Source organism: Pristis pectinata, chromosome 33 (genome assembly GCF_009764475.1).
Source record: "Pristis pectinata isolate sPriPec2 chromosome 33, sPriPec2.1.pri, whole genome shotgun sequence".
In the NCBI taxonomy this organism is placed as follows: domain Eukaryota; kingdom Metazoa; phylum Chordata; class Chondrichthyes; order Rhinopristiformes; family Pristidae; genus Pristis; species Pristis pectinata.
The window spans coordinates 2,088,759-2,108,852 of NC_067437.1; the positions used below are offsets into that span (position 1 = coordinate 2,088,759).

The 20,094-nt window shown below is 45.9% G+C and overlaps 1 protein-coding gene across 1 annotated transcript in view; it reads left to right on the forward strand.

Annotated features, from left to right (window-relative positions):
* syt3 (synaptotagmin III) overlaps positions 1-16,755 on the forward strand; it is an 88,959-nt gene extending 72,204 nt beyond the window's left edge. The window contains exons 8-10 of the mRNA XM_052043118.1: positions 12,417-12,546; positions 15,177-15,299; positions 16,117-16,755. Coding sequence (XP_051899078.1) covers positions 12,417-12,546; positions 15,177-15,275 — 229 coding nt within the window. The 3' untranslated portion in view covers positions 15,276-15,299; positions 16,117-16,755. The remainder of the gene's footprint in view (positions 1-12,416; positions 12,547-15,176; positions 15,300-16,116) is intronic.
* Positions 16,756-20,094: the final 3,339 nt, after the last annotated feature.

Consider the following 20,094-nt stretch of genomic DNA (forward strand, 5'->3'; position numbering starts at 1 on the left):
GTTGCTGCCTATCCTCACTGATTGCGGTCTGTTGGTCAGGAAGTCAAGGGTCCAGTTACAAAGGGAGGTGTTAAGTCCCAGGACTCGGAGTCTGGTGACGAGTTTGCTTGAAATTATTATATTGAAGAGGGACGTGTAGTCAATAAACAATAGCCTAACGTAGGTGACTTTACTGTCCAGATGCTCCAGAAATGAGTGTAAGGCCAGGGAAATGGTATCTACCGTGACCCTGTTTCAGCAGTAGGTGGATTGCAGTGGGTCGAGGTTGTCTGGGAGGCTGGAGTTGATGCGTGCCATGACCAGCCTCTCGAAGCACTTCATGATGGTGGATGTGAGTGCCACTGAGCAGTAGTCATTAAGGCACGTAACCTTGTTTTTCTTTGTTACTGGGATGATAGTGGTCTTCTTAAAGCAGGTGGAAACCTCAGATTGAAGTAGGAAGAGGTTATAAATATCTGCAAATACCCCCGCCAGCTGATCTGTGCAGGATCTGAGGATACAGCCAGGGACTCCATCCGGACCAGATGCTTTCCGTGGGTTCACTCTCTGGAAGACTGATCTGATGTCTGCTACGGTGACTGTGGATACAGGCGCATTGGAGGCTGTCGGGGTGGGTGGTGACATTCCAATCCCCTTCATCAAAAATTCAATCTCAGACTGAGGACAAAATGTCTTATTTCAACATAATGTAATTGGTTGCTGAGAGCAATTTGATTTAATCGCTGGAACGGTCTGTGTTCCAGTGTAATCGGGCGAGTGAATGCAGAAGAGTGGTCAGTGGACCTAATTAGCTTGAACTACACATTTTCCCATTAACCCTCGCCTTCCCAGGGTCACCTGGGCTGGGTTACCCGCTGGTCGTCTCACTTCCCCACCAGCAGCCCGATGCAGTCCGCACTCTTAACAGCTGGGTCAACAGGAAGAGGCCAGACACCCCTTTCCGGGCCATGCCACCCCTAATGAAATCAAAAAGGCAGATCCTGATTTTATCAGATTAAAGGCAGGTTATTTTGAGGAACATCAGAGCAAGGATGATCCCTGGATACGTAGCGTTGGTGTGCATAGGGATTTGATTGATATTGCTTTCAATATGTATACTGGGGACAACAGTTATTGAAGCTAGTGGAGGTAAAATAGATCCTGTGTCTCCCTCTCTCCACTGTTATTTAAATGCACACTGGACATCTTGGGGTGTATATTCGAAAAGGAAGGGAATGACTTTCACCCTCACCAATTCCATCCACTCTCCTTAATCCAGTGACCCTAATACCTCTGCCTAAGAGCAGTTTATCAATCTCAGTTTTGGTATTTTCATGTCCTCAGTGGTAGTTGGAAGGGATGGAGAAAGCTCCAGATTTCTCCCACCCTTGGTGTGAAGGAGAACCTTCTGACACGAGCCTCTGAACTCTTGGTTTTCGTTCTAACGTTCTCATCCCTTGTCCTGGGCACCTCCCCGACCCCAAAGGGGGCATAGTTTCTCTCCGTATATACCCTACCAGTTCCTTTATCGTCTTAGGCACCTGTATTAGGCAACAGTTGTGCAGTGGGTAGAGCCGCTGCCTCACAGCACCAGAGACCCGGGTTCGATCCCAACCTCCAGTGTGTGGAGTTTGCACGTTCTTCCTGTGACTGCGTGGGTTTCCCCCGGGTGCTCCGGTTTCCTTCCACGTCCCAAGGAGGTGCAGGTTGGTAGGTTAATTGGCCGCTGTAAGTTGCCCCCAGTGTGTGGGTCAGGGGTGGAATCTGTGGGGGTTGGGGTTAATAGGGGATGGGGAGAATAGAATGGGATCTGTTTCTATGTATTAACACCCTGTGACCCCTAAATCTTCACCCCCATTCCCAATCTATGCAAACAGTCCTCACAATTTAACCCTTTGTGTCTCCCCATCTGGTGAATTCTGTCTGCCACCTCAGTTGTCATTTTAATGGAGGCAGTGGAAGCCGGACAGGCTGCTCGATTTTATTCCCCTCTGAAAGTGAAATCTGTGGATTGAGGCAAGTGATTGGTTTGTAACCCTCTGGCTTTCTGTCCAAGAGCTCCCCCTCCTTCCTACTCCCCCATTCCCACAAGGAGTAGAACACACACACACACACACACACACACACACACACGCGCACACACACACACACACACGCACACACACACACACACACACACAGATACACACACACACAGATAAGCACACAGACACACACACCCACTAGCTGCATACATACAGATAAACACACACACAAACAAAGCAATTTCTTTTGTTGACCTCAACCTGTGACTGCTTGTCCTGCTTCAATGAATTAATTAATATGCCCAGATGACTGTTTCCCTTCCCTTTTTTTAGCTGAGGCACATGATACTGGCCCTGTGCACACAATGTCCTCTTAGCTTGCATTCTCTGTCCCTGATGAACTGTTAACAATAAAAGCCAAGGGGTCTCTAACATTGGCTCCATTTCTCTGCGCACCTTGTAACAAGTGACATCAGGTCTTCTTCACTCCTGGACTTTGTGGTAAAACCTAATTAACCCATCAGTCTATATTTAGCAGAGAGAGGGGATCATTCCAACAGAGAGAGACCTTCATTTCATTGATGAAGCTTTATGCTAATAAAGTGGAAATTGCATCCCGTCAGACAGATCGTCATCCCAGGAGAGAGGTCCTCATCCCAGACAGAGGCAGTCTCACCCCATTAGAGGGGGATCTTCATTCGGAGAGGAGTTTTCTCCCATTAGAGGGGAGGTTTTGTTTCACTAAAGAGACCGACCTTGCTTTAGAGAGAGGCTTTCATTCTATTAGAGAAACCCCTCTCCCATTGGAGACAATTTTGTTCCATCAGATACAAGATGTTATCTTCCCGTCGGGAGAAGACCTGCTACAGGAGAACCTCAACCCCATCAGACATCCAGAAAAAGGAATCCACATCTCTTCGGGCCTTCCAGCTCTGTAGGGAGCAGGGAAGGACAGATAAAGACAGACTGAACAAGTAAGCAGGCAGCACAGCAAGATAGAGATCGTGACCAAATATTAGCAGGAAGCAAGGGAACAGAGAATGTGAGACACGCATGCATACAGACACATGGCGCACAGACACGCGTGTGCGTGCACACGCGCACACACACACACGCACAGAGCGCACAAACACACACACACACACACATACAGACAAGCGGCACACAGATACAAGTGGCACACAGATACACACACATGCTGATGCACACACAAACATGCGTACACATACACACACAAACACAGACACACAAATTAGTGACACAGATGCACCCATATCTACACACACTGGCGTACACACACACACACACAGAGCAAAGTAACAGAAACACAGGGACAGATGACACAGAAATACATTGCAAAGAGACCTTACTTTAGAAGAAGAATTTTGTATTTTGTATTGGCATGTAGACAACACGGTTCCAGCCTGTGTCTACATGCCAAGGATAAATAGAGCACACAGTCAAATGATTGCAAATTTACTGAAGGGTAAATGCTACACTACCTGCAACTGACAGCTGGGGTTACAAAGGCAACGCTGCAGAAAATGCAAAGCAAAGCCTACAGTTATGTCTCTTCCTAACCTCCAACCTCACATTGAAATGGACTTGCTTTTAGAATCAAAAAGGATGAGAACGTCACGTCCTCTGTGACCTTTGCTCTTGGTTTAATGATCAGCTCATAAGCCAAGGACTCAAAGAGCTTCCACAGCACAGTTGTGGGGCCGAACACAAACTGCCTTGCCTACTCCTTTTACAGTAAAGAGCAGCAAGCTATGCTGCTGTGGCTCAGTGCCTTAGTGATCTTGCTTCTGAGTTGGAAAATTGTGGGTTCAAGTCCCAGTCTAGAGACTTAAGCACAATATCTAAGCTGACTTGCTGGTGTTGTATCGAGTTCTGCATGGACAGATCTGCTTCTTTTGAATGACTCTTTAAACTGAGACACTGCATCCCTTCCCAGGTGAATGTTAAAAATTCAGTGTTGCTACTTCAAATATGAAGTCTTCAATCAACGTCAATAGAAAGAGAATTACTTCATCATTGCTTCTAGTGGGATCTTGCTATGTTTCCCATATTAAGTCAGTGAACACACATCAAAAAAACTTCATCAGGATGTTCAGCAATCAGAAAAGATGCCTCTCCTCCTGATCTACCCAGCCCCTCCTATCCCTGCCCCAACCCATCACCCTGTCTTTCCCCTCCAACACCCACTCCATTTGCTCGTCACCCCATGGGTCCCCTTCCCCCACTGCTCCCATCTGCCTTCCCTACCTCCCTCCCCTGATTCCATGCTCCTTTCCCACCTGATCCCACCATCCGCAGCCCTTTGTCACCCCCACCTATCACCTGCCAGCCTCTGTCGCTGTTCCCACCCTCCCCTCCCCACCTGGACCCACCTATCACCTGCCAGCTCTTGCTCCACCCCTTCACCCTTTTATACTGGCTGCCCCCCCTCTATCTTTCAGTCCAGATGAAGGGTCTCAACCCAAAATGTTGACTGTCCATTTCCCTCCACAGATGCCGACTGACCCACTCAGAGTCTCCAGCATCTTGTGTGTTGCTCCAGATTCCAGCATCTTGCATCTCCATATAACTGAAAGTCTCTTTCACAGAATGACAAAAGAGAATGGATTTCCAGCCTCACAGATTTGCTGCCATTTGTACAAATCTCCAGTTACATTTGAACGGAATTCTTCCATCGGAGACAGGGGATTGCCATTCCTGCCTCCTCTGCTGGCCTTGAGATCATCAGACTATCAAAGGAGGAACACTCACAAAGCAACGGCCAAAGTCTAATTTTGAGTGTTAAGTAAATAGCAGCGAGTTGCCGTTGTAGGTTTCTCAGTAACCATGGGACCACCAAAAGACCTCAAGCAGAGGAAGAGAAATAGATGTTCATCCCTTTGAGCCTACTCCACCATTTAATGGATTCATAGATGATCTAACTTTCCTCTCATCCATGTTCCTGTCCTTTCCTCAGAAGCCTTAATTCCCTTATCTGTCTATTTCAGCCTTCAATACATACAAGGATTCTGCCCTTACAGCTCCCCGTAGCAAGGAGTTCCAAAGATTCTCAACCCTCTCAGGGAAGAAATTCTTCCTCATCTCAGTTCTGGATTCTCCCTTGAGAGGAAACATTCTCTCAGCCTTTACCCGGTCTAACCCCTTAGAAATCCCTTGTGTTTCAATAAGTTTACCTCTCATTCTTGTAAACTCCATGGAGTGGAGTCTCAGCCTGTTTCACCTTTCCTCGTGGGACAACGCCTCCACACCCAGATGAACACACTAACCAGCACTGCTATAACGCTATACAAACACAGGTCCAATGTCAAGCTTGTGTTGATCTAATCCAGGGTTGGTGTATTGGTATTGGTCTGTCCTTGTCCAACCATGTAGACGCCACGGCCAAGAAAGCTCACCAGCACCTTTACTTCCTCAGGAGGCTAAAGAAATTTGGCATGTCCCAGTTGACCTTCACCAATTTTTATAGATGCACCACAGAATGGTGCACCATGCATCACGGCTTGGTATGGCAACTGCTCTGCCCGTGACCAGAAGAAACTGCAGAGAGTTGTGGACACAGCTCAGCACGTCACAGAAACCAGCCTCCCCTCCATGGACTCTGTCTACACCTCGTTGTCTTGGGAAAGCAGCCAACATAATCAAAGACCCTTCCCACCCTGGACATTCTCTTTTTTCCCCACCTCCCATCAGGCAGAAGATACAAAAGCCTGAAAGCATGTTCCACCAGGCTCAAGGGCAGCTTTTATCCTGCTGTTATAAGAGTATTGAGTGGTCCCCTAGTATGATGAGATAGACTCGAACACACAATCTATCTCATTATGACCTTGCACCTTATTGTCTGCCTGCACTGCACTTTCTCTGTAATTGTAGCACTTTATTCTGCATTCTGTTATTGTTTTCCCTTGAACTACCTCAATGCACTGTGTAATGAAATGATCTGTATGGATGGCATGCAAAACAAAGTTTTTGACTGTACCTCGGTACATGTGACAATAATAAACCAATTTACCAATTTTTATTTTCATATGTACCAAAATACAGTGAAAAGCTTCTATTTTGTGTGCCATCCAGACAGATCATGCCACACGTAATTACATCAAGGTAGTAAAAAGTAAACAGAATGCAGAGTATTCATGCTGGTCTCCGAATCTCCGGCATGGCAGGAAACAAACACTCAATGCAGACCTTGACCATTATTCTGGCTGGCTTGCCGGGAATCAGCTTTTATCTTGCACAGCCCTCTTAGTCAAATGGCCTACCCATCACACACACACACACACACACACACACACACACACACACACACACACACACACACACACACAGAGTTGACCCACAGCTTCCCCCCTCCCAATCTGGTTCTGGTTCCGTCTGCCACACACCTCTCCCCTCATGGTTCCTATTCTCACCTTTACTTCTCAGGGTCCAGCACTGGGAGCGCTTTGTGTCCCTGCCTCTCTCCCTCCTGCAGCCGTCTCCACCTCCACCCTCCCCTTCCCCTAATCAAGCTAATCCCACCTTCCCACACTGGGTCTGTGGCTCTGTTGGTCACAGCTCTCCAGGTAAATGTCCAAATTCTGCCTAACTGCGATGAGGCTCTCTCCTACTCCCAACCTGAAATGGATTCCACCCCTTACCACCCTTGCTCTTTGGTCCTTGTGACTCTCATAGTTTCCTACACCTGGGGTTGGAGGGGTTGGTTGGTAGAAATCTGGGACTCCCTTCCACAGAGGGCAATTGATGCCAGGTTAGTTGTTAAATTCGATCCGAGATCAATAGGTTTGATGAACCGAGGATATTTTGACAAAGGTGGTTAGGTGGAGTTAGATCACAGATCACCCAGGATCCCATTGCTTGGTTGAGATCAAGGAGCTGAATAGTAGCTCTGGCTCCACGTTACAATGAAGCAAAGATTGTAAAGACTGACAGCAGTGATTGGAGGGTTAATCCAAGCAATTAGTTAAACAGCACAGTGCGTGACTCTACCCTTCTCAGGAATGGTGGAGGGGGTGAGTTTCAATCAGCTAAGGTTTGATTTCTTTTAAATGTAAAGTATTTTAATCATTATAGCTGTGGCAGTCTGTCAGTGGGAGTTCCTCGGCACTCTCTCAGGGAGTGTGTTATTCACAGCTGCAGATGAATACTATCTCTCAGCTTCTTGAGGGCGTTTGTGCTGATCAGCATCCAGAACCCAAGTTTCTTCCAATAAATCCTTGGATTAAGATTAATGCAGCGTGTGGTGGGAGGTTGGGGGAGTTCTCTTCACAATTGTCTCCACAGAAATGGTTTTACATAATGGCTTCTCAATAATAACCCTCTCCATCCCCAGGACTGCTTCTCAACCAACATCACTAAGCAAAGCAGATGATTCTGTCACGCATCACATTAGTGTTTATGAGAGTCTGCTGTGCGGTATATTGGCAACCATATCTCCTGCCGTTTAAAAGTGGCCACGCTTCTAAACGTATCCCACTGTGAATATTTTACCAGAATTAGTTCCAGACAGGTGATGCATTTTCCTTTTCTGCGTTGTGAGCTGGGGGCTGTTCTGAATTTAAGGCAGGTTAAACAAGAGATTACACTTCAGAGGCCTGGATTAAAATCCAGTCCTGGCCTTTATATGGTGGACACTTTATATAGTGATTGTCTTCAATCAAGCAGTGATTCAGCCTGGTTCTTTGAGCCAGCATTATTATTTTTAACAAAATGTAAATTAGATGGGAAAATGTTGAGCTTAGTGGGATATTTTATTTTGTTTCCTGGAGCCACAGGTTCCACATACCATATGTTCTTGCAGCATAGAAGGAGGGTATTTGCCCTTCCAGTCCTCACTGGCTCACAGAGCAATTCCATTTCACTTCCAGGTGTTTCAGGGCTGTTAGTTAGACACACGAATATGCAAGGAGTGGAAGGACATGGATCATGTGCAGGCAGAAGAGATTTAGTTTAATTTGGCATCGTGTTCAGCACAGACATGGTGGGCCGAAGGGCCTGTTCCTGTGCTGTGCTGTTCTATGTTCTATTTTCCCCACATTCCGAAAAACTCTCTCCAGATTCTACTCCTCACCTACACATTAGGGGCAATTTACAGTGGACAATTAACTTTCCAAGCTGCATTTCTTTGGGATGTTGGAAGGAACAAGATCACCCAGGAGAAAGCCCATATATTCGCAGGGAGGACGTGTAAACGCCACACAGACAGCACTAGCAGGGTTGAATCCAGGTCTCTGGGGCTGTGAGGTAGCACCTGTACTAACTACGCCACAGTGCTGACCACTTGTCAAGGTCCCACGTGAACCTGGTTGCAGTGAACGTAACAACAGTTTGTCTTTGGTATAGCAGTGTGCGTCACAGAAGCATTATCAGGAAAGTCTCCTTCAAACAATAACCAAGAAAAAGTCGATGCTGAATTGCAGGATATTAGGCTGGAGAGGTTTTAAGGAATGTCTCTAAGGAGGAAAGCAGGTGGGGAAGAACTTCCAGAACTTAAGACCTCTGCAAATGAACACACAGCCAACAGTGGTGGAGCGATTAAACTCTGGGATGAGCAAGAGATCCGGGGTTGAAGCAGCCCAGAGATCTCGGAGTACTTTATGTAGGTAGGAGTGAAGAGGCCCAGCAAGGATTGGAAAATAGGTTTAAGCATTTTATAATCTAAATGTTGCTTAATAGGGAACCATTGTATTTTAGCGAGCCCAGCAGGGGTAAGTGAATGGGATTTGGGTGCGAGCTCGGAAGTGCAAGGTGAGGCAGATAGTTTTGAGCAGAATGTTAATGGAGGGTGTAAGCAGAGAGGAATGAGGTGGGAGTAAGAGGAATGAGATGACACGAAGGTTTGTGGTGGTGTGGACAGTGTAGAAGGTTGCTGTAGGTTCAACAGGACATAGGATGCAGAGCTGGGCTGAGAAGTGGCAGATGGAGTTCAACTGGGAAAAGTGTGAAGTGATTCACTTTGGAAGATCTAATTTGAAGGTAGAATACAAGGTTAATAGCAGGACTCTTAGCAGTATGGAGAAACAGAGGGATCTTGGGATCCACGCCCATAGATCCCTCAAGGTTGCTGTGCAGGTTGTTAAGAAGGTGTTTGGCATGTTGGCCTTCATTAGTCGGGGTATTGAATTCAAGAGCTATGAGGTAATGTTGCAGCTCTATGTTAGACCACACTTGGAGTATTGTGTTCCGTTCTGGTCACCTCATTATAGGAAGGATGTGGAAACTTTAGAGACGGTGCAGAGGAGATTTACCAGTATGCTGTCTGGATTGGAGAGCATGTCTTATGAGGATAGGTTGAGTGAGCTGGGCTTTTTCTCTTTGGAGAGAAGGAGGATGAGACGTGACCTGATAGAGGTGTAGAAGATGATAAGAGGCATAGATCGAGTGGACAGTCAGAGACTTTTTCTCAGGGAGAAAATGGCTAACACGAGGGGACATAATTTTAAGGTGATTGGAGGAAGGTGTAAGGGGGATGTCAGGGGTAATGTTTTTTACACAGAGAATGGTGGGTGCGTGGAACACACTACCGGTGGAGGTGGTGGAGGTAGATACATTATGGACATTTAAGAGACACTTGGATAGCCACACGAATGATAGAGAACTGGAGGGCTATGTGGGAGGGAAGGGTTAGATAGATCTTAGAGTAGAATAAAATGTCGTCACAACATTGTGGGCCGAAGAGCCTGTACTGTGCTGTAATGTTCTATGTTCTATGTCAAGTCTCGAGGGAACAGGTAGGGGCTTTGGTGATGTGAGTTGGGCAGGGCAGTGTTATGGAGATGGAAGTGGGTGGTCTTGGTGATGGCAGAGACATGTTGTCTGAAGCTCATGGAGCTGTACACTAGTAAAGGAGCACGACGGAAGTCAGAGCATCCTGGGTAGCACAATGACACAACTGGTAGAGCTGCTGCCTCACAGCTCCAGAGCACGTTCTCCCTGTGACTGTGTGCATTCTCCCGGGTGCTCTGGTTTCCTCCCACATCCCAAAAATGTACAGGTTAGTGGGTTAATTGGTTGCTGTATATTGCTCCTTTAGTGTGTAGGATCTTGGGGGAGTTGATGGAGATGTGGGGAGAATAGATTGCAGGGAAAATTAGCAGGGAATGAGATCGGTCTGTGAGGTGGCACAGACTCGATAGCTTGAGATAGCCTCCCGTCTTCAGGAGATGTGTTAATATATCATTACACCATGTCAAAAAAGTAAATTTCCCCCAGGGAATATAGCCCACTGGATCCCACACAGAAAGTGGTCCCATTCACTCAGTCACAGATGTTGTACTCAAGTAGGTATTCACGAATAGTGTCAGACCATTCAGTTTGGATATAATCATCCCGTGAATTTTATCACTGGGCTGACTTGATTGGCAGCCCTTGACAATTTAAGACTTTTCCTAGCCTGTCTCTGCAAAGTATTTCTCAGCTGGACTTGTTCAGATTGAGGAAGCGCCTCTCGAAGTGAGATGGATGGACCACAAAATCTCAGTGGATAGCCAGCAATGAAACGCCATGTAATATTCAGGGAGTGCGTGAATTGCATTGCAGTCAGGCAAAGCAGATGGAGCAGGATTTATTTTTTTGTCTGTGAAGGATTGTTAAACCAGGAACTGCTGCAAATTTACGGCCTGTCATTATTCTTCCCCCTTCTCCATTCGCATTCAAATCAGTTTGACAAGTTTTAGCCTGAACTGCAGTTTACTGTAGTGTTGGTTCCACTGCCTTCCTTTGTCAGAGAATATTAGATAATGGCATGTTTAAACAGAACTAACTGGAGGTTTTATTGTTTAATCACTGGGAGAGCTGTAATCTCTTTTATCCACTATTGGGATGTGGGCATTGTTGGTAAAACCAGCACTAATTGTCCAGCAGTAATTAACCCTGCAGTGAGTGGCATTTCATCAGGCAATGAAACGTCACCTGCCCCATTGCCATTGGTCTAGAGTCACGTGTCAGTTGGATGAAGACAGCAAGATATAAAGGAAACACACAAAACGCTGGAGGAGCTCAGCGGGTCGGGCTGCATCTATGGAGGGAGATGGACAATCAACGTTTTCGGTCGAGACCCTTCATCTGGACTGATAGAGTAGCAGATGAAGGGTCTCAACATATCTCCCCTTTGTCTTCCAGTCCAAATAAAGGGTCTCAACCTGAAATGTCGACTGTCCGTTTCCCTCCACAGATGCTGCCTGACCCGCTGAGTTCCTCCAGCAGATTATGTGTTGCTCCAGATTCCAGCTTCTGCAGTCTCTGGTGTCTCTGCACTTAAAGATTTGCTTTTAAATAACATCTCTAGCATTCTCTACCCCAGAAGGTTGAAGAGGCTGGATCATTGGGGGTGTTTAAAGAGAGAGTAGATACATTCTTGAAAGATCAGGGAATGGAGAGCTTTGGGGATCTGGCACAGAAGAGGAGATGAGATCTGGGGGCAGATCACCCATGGTCATATTGAATGTTAGGGCAGGCTTGGGGGGGGAGGTCGTGTATGAGTGGCCTACTCCTGTTCCTATTTTCTTACGTTCCTTCAGGATGTGCCAGTGAAATATATTTTGAAGTGTAATCAACACACACACATCTTTACACATCTAACAATGACTGTTGTTATGTGGGAAATGCAGTGGTGCAGAGGGCACAAGTGTAATGGCTAAGTTACTGGGCTAGAGGTTGGGCTGCTGGAATGTGTGATCCCATCCCACCCTGCCAACTGAGGAATTGAAATTCAAGTCATTAAACAAATCTAGAATCAAAAAGGAAATGCTTGTCTCAGTAACAGTAACCACAAACGTACAAGCGTTGTACAAACCTACCTGATTCACTTACTGCCCTACATCCTTCCTCACTCTGGTCCATATGTGACGATGGACCCACAAAGAGTTAACTCTTTACGGCCTCTTCAGTTCAGCGGAGAGTAGAGTTGGCCAATAATTGTGGTCTTGGGAGTGATCTCAACATCCTGTGAACGAATGAACAAACTGGTGGTCACTGTTTTTGGTGATGTTAGTTGATGGACAAACACTGGGCAAATATCTGGGGAAATCTCCCTTCCTCTTCTGTTAAATAATGCCAAAGGATCTTCAGAACCCAGCCACGAGAGCACAAGGGCTCTGCTTAACATTTCATCCAAAATGCCGCACTCTGATTCCAAGTAGTCAGATAGCAGATGACTGGAGTTTTACTGACTCGGCGTCTTCTATTTACACCGAGAGTGAACGAACGGGTCCTTAGCTTTCCTTAACCACCCTGACAGTGCAGTGAGAATGCAGGTCACGTTCTCAGGTGTTTGGAGTGTTGACCACTGAGTTCTGAGCCAGCTACACTGTTACCTGGCTGTTGGCTTGCTGCCACCTCCTTTGTGTTTAGAGAAAACTCCTGCTGACTTTCATCTGATTCCTGCTCTCCCCTCAGCATCGGACACAACGAGGTGATCGGAATGTGTCGTGTCGGGAACGCCACTGATGGCCCAGGTCGGGAGCACTGGAATGAAATGCTGGCAAATCCACGCAAGCCCATTGAGCAATGGCACCAACTGATTGAGGTGAGGATCTGACGTGGCGTCGGCCCCTCGAGCCTGACGTTATTGCCAATCTCAAAATCTATCTGCCTTTACATGTGCACTCTCCTAACCCCCTACAGGTGGACATGTAGGCGTGGGTGGAGTCAGGGAGTAACAGGAAGTGGACGGGGGTTATTGTTATATTCAGAAACAAAATTCTATCCATTCCCAGTTCAAAATTAGGAATTGACTCAACATCAACTCTGATTTATGAAAGAGGTTTCCAAATTTCTACCCCCCTCTGTGTGTAGGAGAGTTTTCTAACTTCAGTCCTGTAATCCTGCCTCTAATTTTTGGATGGTGCCCCTTTAGTTCTAATACCCCAAGCAGCGGAATTAGCTCAATATCTACTTCATCAGTTCTACTTAAATGGTAACAAGGCACCTAGAAAACAGTTCTAGGTCCAGGCAGAGTCCATGTGGATGGAAAACCATTTTGGCAAGTGTGTTGGAGTTTTTTGAGGTTGTAACCAGCAGACTAGATCAGAATCACTGACTTATATGACATGAAATTTGTCGTTTTGTGGCAGCAGTACAGTGCAAAGACATAAAATTACAATAAATTACAAAAATAAATAACCAGTGTAATAAAAAGGAATAACGAGGTAGTGTTCATGGGTTTGTGGACTGTTCAGGAATCTGATGGCGGAGGGGAAGAAGCTGTTCCTGAATCATTGAGTGTTGGTCTTCAGGCTCCTGTACCTCCTCCCCAATGGTAGTAATGAGAAGAGGGCATGTCCTGGATGGTGAGGGTCTTTGGTGATGGATGCTGCCTTCTTGAGGCACCGCCTCTTGAGGATGTCCTCGATGGTGGGGAGGGTTATGCCCATGATGGAGCTGGCTGAGTCTACAACCCTCTGCAGCCTCTTGCGATCCACAAGATAAAGGGAAACTGGTATTTGGACTTACAGAAGGCTTTCTAAGTAAGATGCCACAGAAGAGGTTATTAATCAAAGTTTGGATTGGGATTGTTTAATGGACAGAAAACAGAGTCAGGGTACACGTGTGTTTTTTTGGGGTTAGGAAGCTGTGACCAGCTGTTCACAATCATTTGGATGAGGAGATCAAGTGAAATATATCCAAGTTTGATAATGATGAGAAGCTGGCTGCCTGTGTGGGTTGTGAGGAGAAAGCAGAGAGGAACCAGGAGGATCTAGCAAGGGCATGGCAGATGGAATTTGATGTGGAAAAAATTGTGAGGTCATCCACTTTCATAGAGAAAATTAGAGAAATAGGATATTTTTTAAAAAAGCAAGAGATTGAAAGGCATTCAGAAGGATCTGGGTGTCCTTGTACATAAGCAATTGATTTGGTTGTACCTGATTGAGGCAGGTACAATGACAACTTTTAAAACACAGTTGGACTGGTACATGGATGGGAAAGGTTTAGAAAGATATGGGCCAAACACTGGCAAATGGGATTAGCTTGGATGGGCATTTTGGTCAGCATGGACCAGTTGGGCCGAAGGGCCTGTTTCACTGTGACTTTATGAATCTAATTAGGAAGGCAAACTACAGGCTGGGCTTTATTGAAAGTGATTTGTGAATAAAGACATCTTACTACAATTATATATAGCACTGGTGAGAAATGCCTGGAATATTGTGTACAGATCTGGTCTCCCTCCCTAAGAAAGGATATACTTGTGATAGTGGGAACATAATAAAGGATTACGCATATTGAGTCCTGGGATGGTGAGTGGTGGGTTATCCTGTGAGAAGAGATCAGACAGAACAGACTGATATCCTCTTGCATTTGAAGAATGAGATTGAAAACATGCACAGTTATTCAGGAGCTGGGCAGGGTAGATGCACAAGAGATGTTTCCCGCGGTTGGGATGTCTAGAATCAGAGGCCACAGTCTCAAAGTAAGGCCATTCAGGATTTAGACGAGAAAATACTGCTTCACCCAGAGGTGGTGAATCTTCAAAATTCCTTATCTAAGAAGCCTGTGCAAGCTCAGTGGCTGAGTCTATCCAAGACAAGGCCCAATATATTTTTGGGTATTAAGGGAATCAAGGAATATGGGTTAGTATAAGTAAGTGGCACTAAGGTGACCAAGCAGCCATGATGTTACTGAATGGTGGAGGAGTACGAGGGGCCAAATGGCCACTCCTTCTGTTTCTATGTTCTGTTTTTATGTTCTTAGTACCTTGAAAACTTCAGTCAAATTACCCATCACGCAGCAAGCTTCTCCGTTATCTTTTCTTGGTGGATGAGTGGATTCACTTGCAGTCTCAAGTCTTGGATGGGACTGACCTTCTCAAAGTTAAGAAGAAAGAGAGCATTTGAAACAAGGTCCCACAGAGCAGGCTGATGGACAAGCCCAAATGATATGTTGGATTCAAAATTGGCTCAAAGGCAATTGGTTGGTGTGTATCGTATGCTGGATACCTTGATCTTTGCGGTTCATATCTCATTTGGATTTAAGCGTGGGAGCCACAATTAAGGAGCTTGCAGATGATACAAATATCCCCCTTGGGGTTTACAGGCAGAAAGCTGGACAATACATGTTCTCTAAAGTTGATGAGTCTGTGAAGCAAGAAGCCTTAATAATTAGTCTTTTAATTTTCCACTCCTAGTTCCCCTCACTACCCTTTACCCTTTTGTTTTCCAGGAAAAGGTGATGAACAGTTACATGTCCAAGAGTTACGCCACTGGCACAGGTGCCACCAAGCCAGTGAGCATCGTGGTGGAGAGTCCTCACTCAGACTGAGAATCCCACTCCACGTTGTAGAATGTGAGTGCACCCCGGTCTTCCACGGGGAGGGCTGTGAACTTGGTGTGAGAACCATTAGAAACAACACCCTTCATATACTGTTTTGGCTAATTAACAGCAGGGATTGTGCAAATCAACAAAAAAACTGCAGGTGCTGGAAATTTGAAATAAAAACAGAAAATGCTGTAAACGCTCAGCAGGTCTGTAGAGAGGGAATGAGTTAACATTTCAGGTTGAAGACCCTTTATCAGCAGAGGAAAGGACAGAAAGCCAGTTAGTCTAGACAGCAGAAAAGGTCGAGGTGGATCAAAAGGGAATATCTGCAAAAGGGTGATGTGGCCATTGAATGGAGAGCTGGACTCTATTGAGTTGAGTGACAGAGAGAAAGAGAATGGAGGTATGTACCAAGAGAAGAGGTAAACCAGTAAATCAGTTTATTATTGTCACATATACCAAGGTACAGTGTAAAACTTTGTTTTGCATGCCGTCCATTACAGATCATTTCATTACAACACTGCATTGAGATAGTACAGGGGAAAACAATACAGAATGCTGTATAAAGTGTTACAGTTACAGAGAAAGTGCAGTGCAGGCAGACAATAAGGTGCAAGGCCATAACGAGGCAGATTACAGGGTCTACCGGGGGATAAAGACCATGATAATGTCAGAGAGCACCAGTGGGAGATTCAAAGTAACAGAAGGTGTAGTGATAAAGTCAAGGAGAGCTCTTCAGACAGGGCAAAGGGCAAGTGTCCCCAATATGTTTCATATGACAAATAAGAGATCAGTAATTTAATGATCTTCAACATCACCTGTTCTGTCTCCCTCTCCCTCACAGGGCCATGAGAAGACAACAGTGCTATTTTTCTTTTCTTCAGTTTGTCAATTCTTCACCACAAAAGAGAGAGCGAGAGAGAATGGGAAGAAAGGGGAAGAGGGATTGAACCGCTTCCCCCACCAGCCTGATGAGAAACCGACGGCTTGGTCGAGCGAGCAAGAGGGAGGTGGACATTGAGGGCAAGACTCGCAGGTTGACCCACGGTTCATGTCACTTGCGTCCGCGCATTTGAGGGGAGCCTCGGTCTGAGATAAGGCCCTTCCACTAATGACTCACGAGAGGCACTTTAGCCAGAGCCAAGGGGAAGGTTTAAAGAGAAACGTCAAGGGAAGCGATTCTTGGCAGCAAAAAGAAATTTCATTTCAAAAGCATGTTTCACCATGTTGTGGATGTGTGCCTAGGATGCATCATATGTCAGTGGGAAACTATCACTGTATCCTGATCCCCTTTCCCTTACTCCCACTGAGCCAACTTCTCCTGAAAATTCCCACTTGCTGGAGATGGCCCCTGGATTTGATTTCCCAAATCCAATTTCAGAAGAACTTTTTTTGAGTGTTTCAAATGCCTCAAGACTTGTCAGACTGTCTGTTATGCCAGGTTTCAGACCTGGAGGTGGGAGGAATTGGGAGGGATGCAAGGTTTAACCTGTACGGCCCCTCAGTAAACTGACCGGATCGGGAGAGCCAGTGGTTTCACACATCCACCCAGCCGACTTTTGCTCTCATTTCAAGCCACAGGTGAGTGCCGCAGGGCAGGGGGTGTAAGAGCAGCGATCTGCCCAATCCCATGCCGGTTCTCCCTCAACAAGAGAGGTTAAACTTACGGCTGACTCTGCACGAGGGCGAGGAGGTTTCCCATCTCTCCCTGCCCAAGGTCCACCCTGCTGCCTTGGTCTTTTGTTCAGGGCCTTTTGGATGAACATAGATGTTTAATCAGCTGTCCAGCTGATTTTTCGGACCAGACACCGGGCGGACAACGTTTTGTAAATAGGGTTGTGTTTGTGTGCCTCACATCCATGGTGAGGTTTGTTGACTTTGATGAACTGTTGCCAAAGGGGGAGCAAAGTTAAGGGTCCATTTTATGCATCTGGGGGTTCACCTCCTAGACAGAGACCTTCTTTACTCTAAACCTAAACTGGGACTGAATTGTCTCATGCAAACCATCACTGGATCTCCACCCGTCTCTGATGTTGACAGCTCACATCCAATGGGATAAAGTGTTCCTCTCTCCTGTCTCACCCCATGCATTCATGGGGACATAGTCATAGGAGGAGTCCCTTGATTCTATTCCTTCATTCAACTGGTTGTGAAATTATGCATGGAGTATGCATCTTGTCCCAGGCTGAACCTCCTTCAACTGGTGAAGCCGGGGCAACTTGGAACCACTGAGAAGTATGGTGGCATTCCAGAGGAAATGGAAATTCAGAAACAGACCCTGTCCATTTCAGAATATCTTCTGCAATAGTCCAATCAAGCACCCACTTCTGTAATCAGGAGACAAACTGCACAGTCACCTACAGGTCAGTCCTAGTGTAGGTAGCAATGTGTTTGGCTCTGAGACAGGAGATTATGTGCTCAGGTCCCACACCTGTAATGGCTCTGAATGATGTCAGTGCGGGGGATGGATCACTCTCGCTGTGCCCTATCATTCTACATCGTGCACGAGATTATAAATCCAGCGGGGAAGGAGCCCTTTACCTGCGAGTGATAGCATTAAAACTGCGGCACAGTACTGTCCACTAACTGTCCTCTCCCTCTGAAACTCAGGACCGTTGATGCTGATGAGATGAATTTTGGAAACAAGGCACTGACTCAAGGATAAATTGTTCCGTTCTCTCTAGAATAAGGGGTTGGGCATTGAGGAGGTTAGGAGTCTTCTGATTTCTTTTCCCTAAAAAGCCAAGGATGTTTTCAGGGAATGGGATGTATACGTAGAACAGCATCTCTGTCCACCCCCACCCCCAGTCCCAAACTGCTGCTTAATTCATACCACAGTCAAGCTGAAGTTGGTATCTAGGGAACAATGGGCATGTCTCAACCATCCTTTCCAGAATATTCTAAAGGCCCTCCATTCACAGGAAACGTTTTCATCAAATCAGATCTGAAAATGCCATAAATATTGTCTGTGTAATTATATCAGTAGGGTTGATATGAGATGTTGGGAAACTGAGGGGTCGAGGTAGAGCTAGTGTACTTGTTAGTTGAGCTTGTCATTGGGTAAGGTGCTTAGATGGTCAAAATGGATTCAAAGGGAGTATAAACCATGTTTCAGCTGAATGGTGGAGAGCTGTTGAGGAACTGAACTACCTCCTCCTTTTCCCGAGGGCATGTGCAGATATAAACTGTACAGGGAGAGCCCACCTGGATTTGTAAAGAGTAAGTAGTGTGTTTGATGAGGTCCCTCACAGTAGGTTGATCAGGAAGATTAAGATGCTTGGGATCCACGGTAATTGGCTTGCCCATAGAAGACAGAGGGTAGTGGTGAAAGGGTGTTGATCTGGCTGGAGGTCTGTGACCAGTGGTGTTCTGCAGGGATCAGTACTAGTATCTCGGTTTGTGATATGTGGAAATGATTTGGATGAAAGTGTAGATGGATGGGTTAATAAGTTTGCAGATGACACAAAGATTGGTGGTGTTGTGGACAGTGTAGAGAGCTGTCAAAGGATACAGCAGGATATAGATCAGTTACAGATATGGACAGAGAAATGTCAGATGGAGTTTAATCCAAGCAAGTGTAAAGTGTTGAACTTTGGGAGGTTAAATGTAAGGGGAAAGTATACACTTAATGGCAGGATCCTTAACAGCATTGATGTACAGAGGGATCTTGGGGTCCAAGTCCAAAGTTTCCTGATAGTGACAACGCAGGTAGATAGGGTGGTAAAGAAGGCATACAGCGTGCTTTTCTTCATTGGTCAGGTATTGAGTATAAGACTCAGGAAGTCACACTGCAGCTGTATAAAACTTTTGTTAGGACGTACTTAGAGTATTGTGTGTAGTTCTGGTCATCCCATTAAAGGAAGGATGTGTAGAATTTGGAAAGGGTACAGAAGAGGTTTACCAGGATGCTGCCTGGATTAGAGGGAATGAGCTATAAGGAGAGGATAGACAAACTTGGGTTGTTTTCTCTGGAGTGTCGGAGGCTGAGGGGAGACCTGATAGAATTTTATAAAATTATGAGAGGCATAGATAAGGTAGACAGTTGGAATCTTTTTCCCAGGGTAGAAATGTCAAATACTAGGGGATAGGCATTTAAAGCAAGAGGGGGAGAGTTTAAAGGAGATATGTGGGGCAAGTTTTTTTACACAAAGAGTGGTGGGTGCCTGGAACGGGCTGCCAGGGGTGGGGGTGGATATGATAGTGGTGTTTAAGAGGCTTTTAGATAGACACATAAATGTGCAGGAAATGGAGGGATGTGGACCATGTGCAGGCAGAAGAGATTTAGTTTAATTTGGCATCGTGTTCGGCGCAGATATTGTGGGCCGAAGGGCCTGTTCCTGTGCCGTACTGTTCTGTGTTCGATGCTCTAATAAGCCCAGATACATTTTACTGAGGGGGTAACATGGATATCGGATGATCAGTGAATGATGTTTATATGAACTTCCAGAAAGCATGCATTAAAGTCCCAAACCAGAGGCTTAACAAAAATGAGGGTTCATGGAATTGGAGCTAAACTATTTGCACAGACAGGCAATTGGTTAACGTGCAGGGTAAGAGAGGTTTGGGATAAAGAGAATGAATCAAGACACAAGAAACTACAGATGCTGGAATCTGGAGCAAAAAAAACAAATTGCTGGAGGAACTCAGCGGGTCAGGCAACTTCTGTGGGGAGAAATGGACAGTACATTTCCCTCCACGGATACTGCCTGATCTGCTGAGTTCCTCCAGCAGTTTGTTTTTCACAGGAGAATGAATCGTATCGGCAGAATGTATCCTCTGGTGTCCTCAGGGATCTACACTGAAGCCCTAGCTCTCCCCTAGA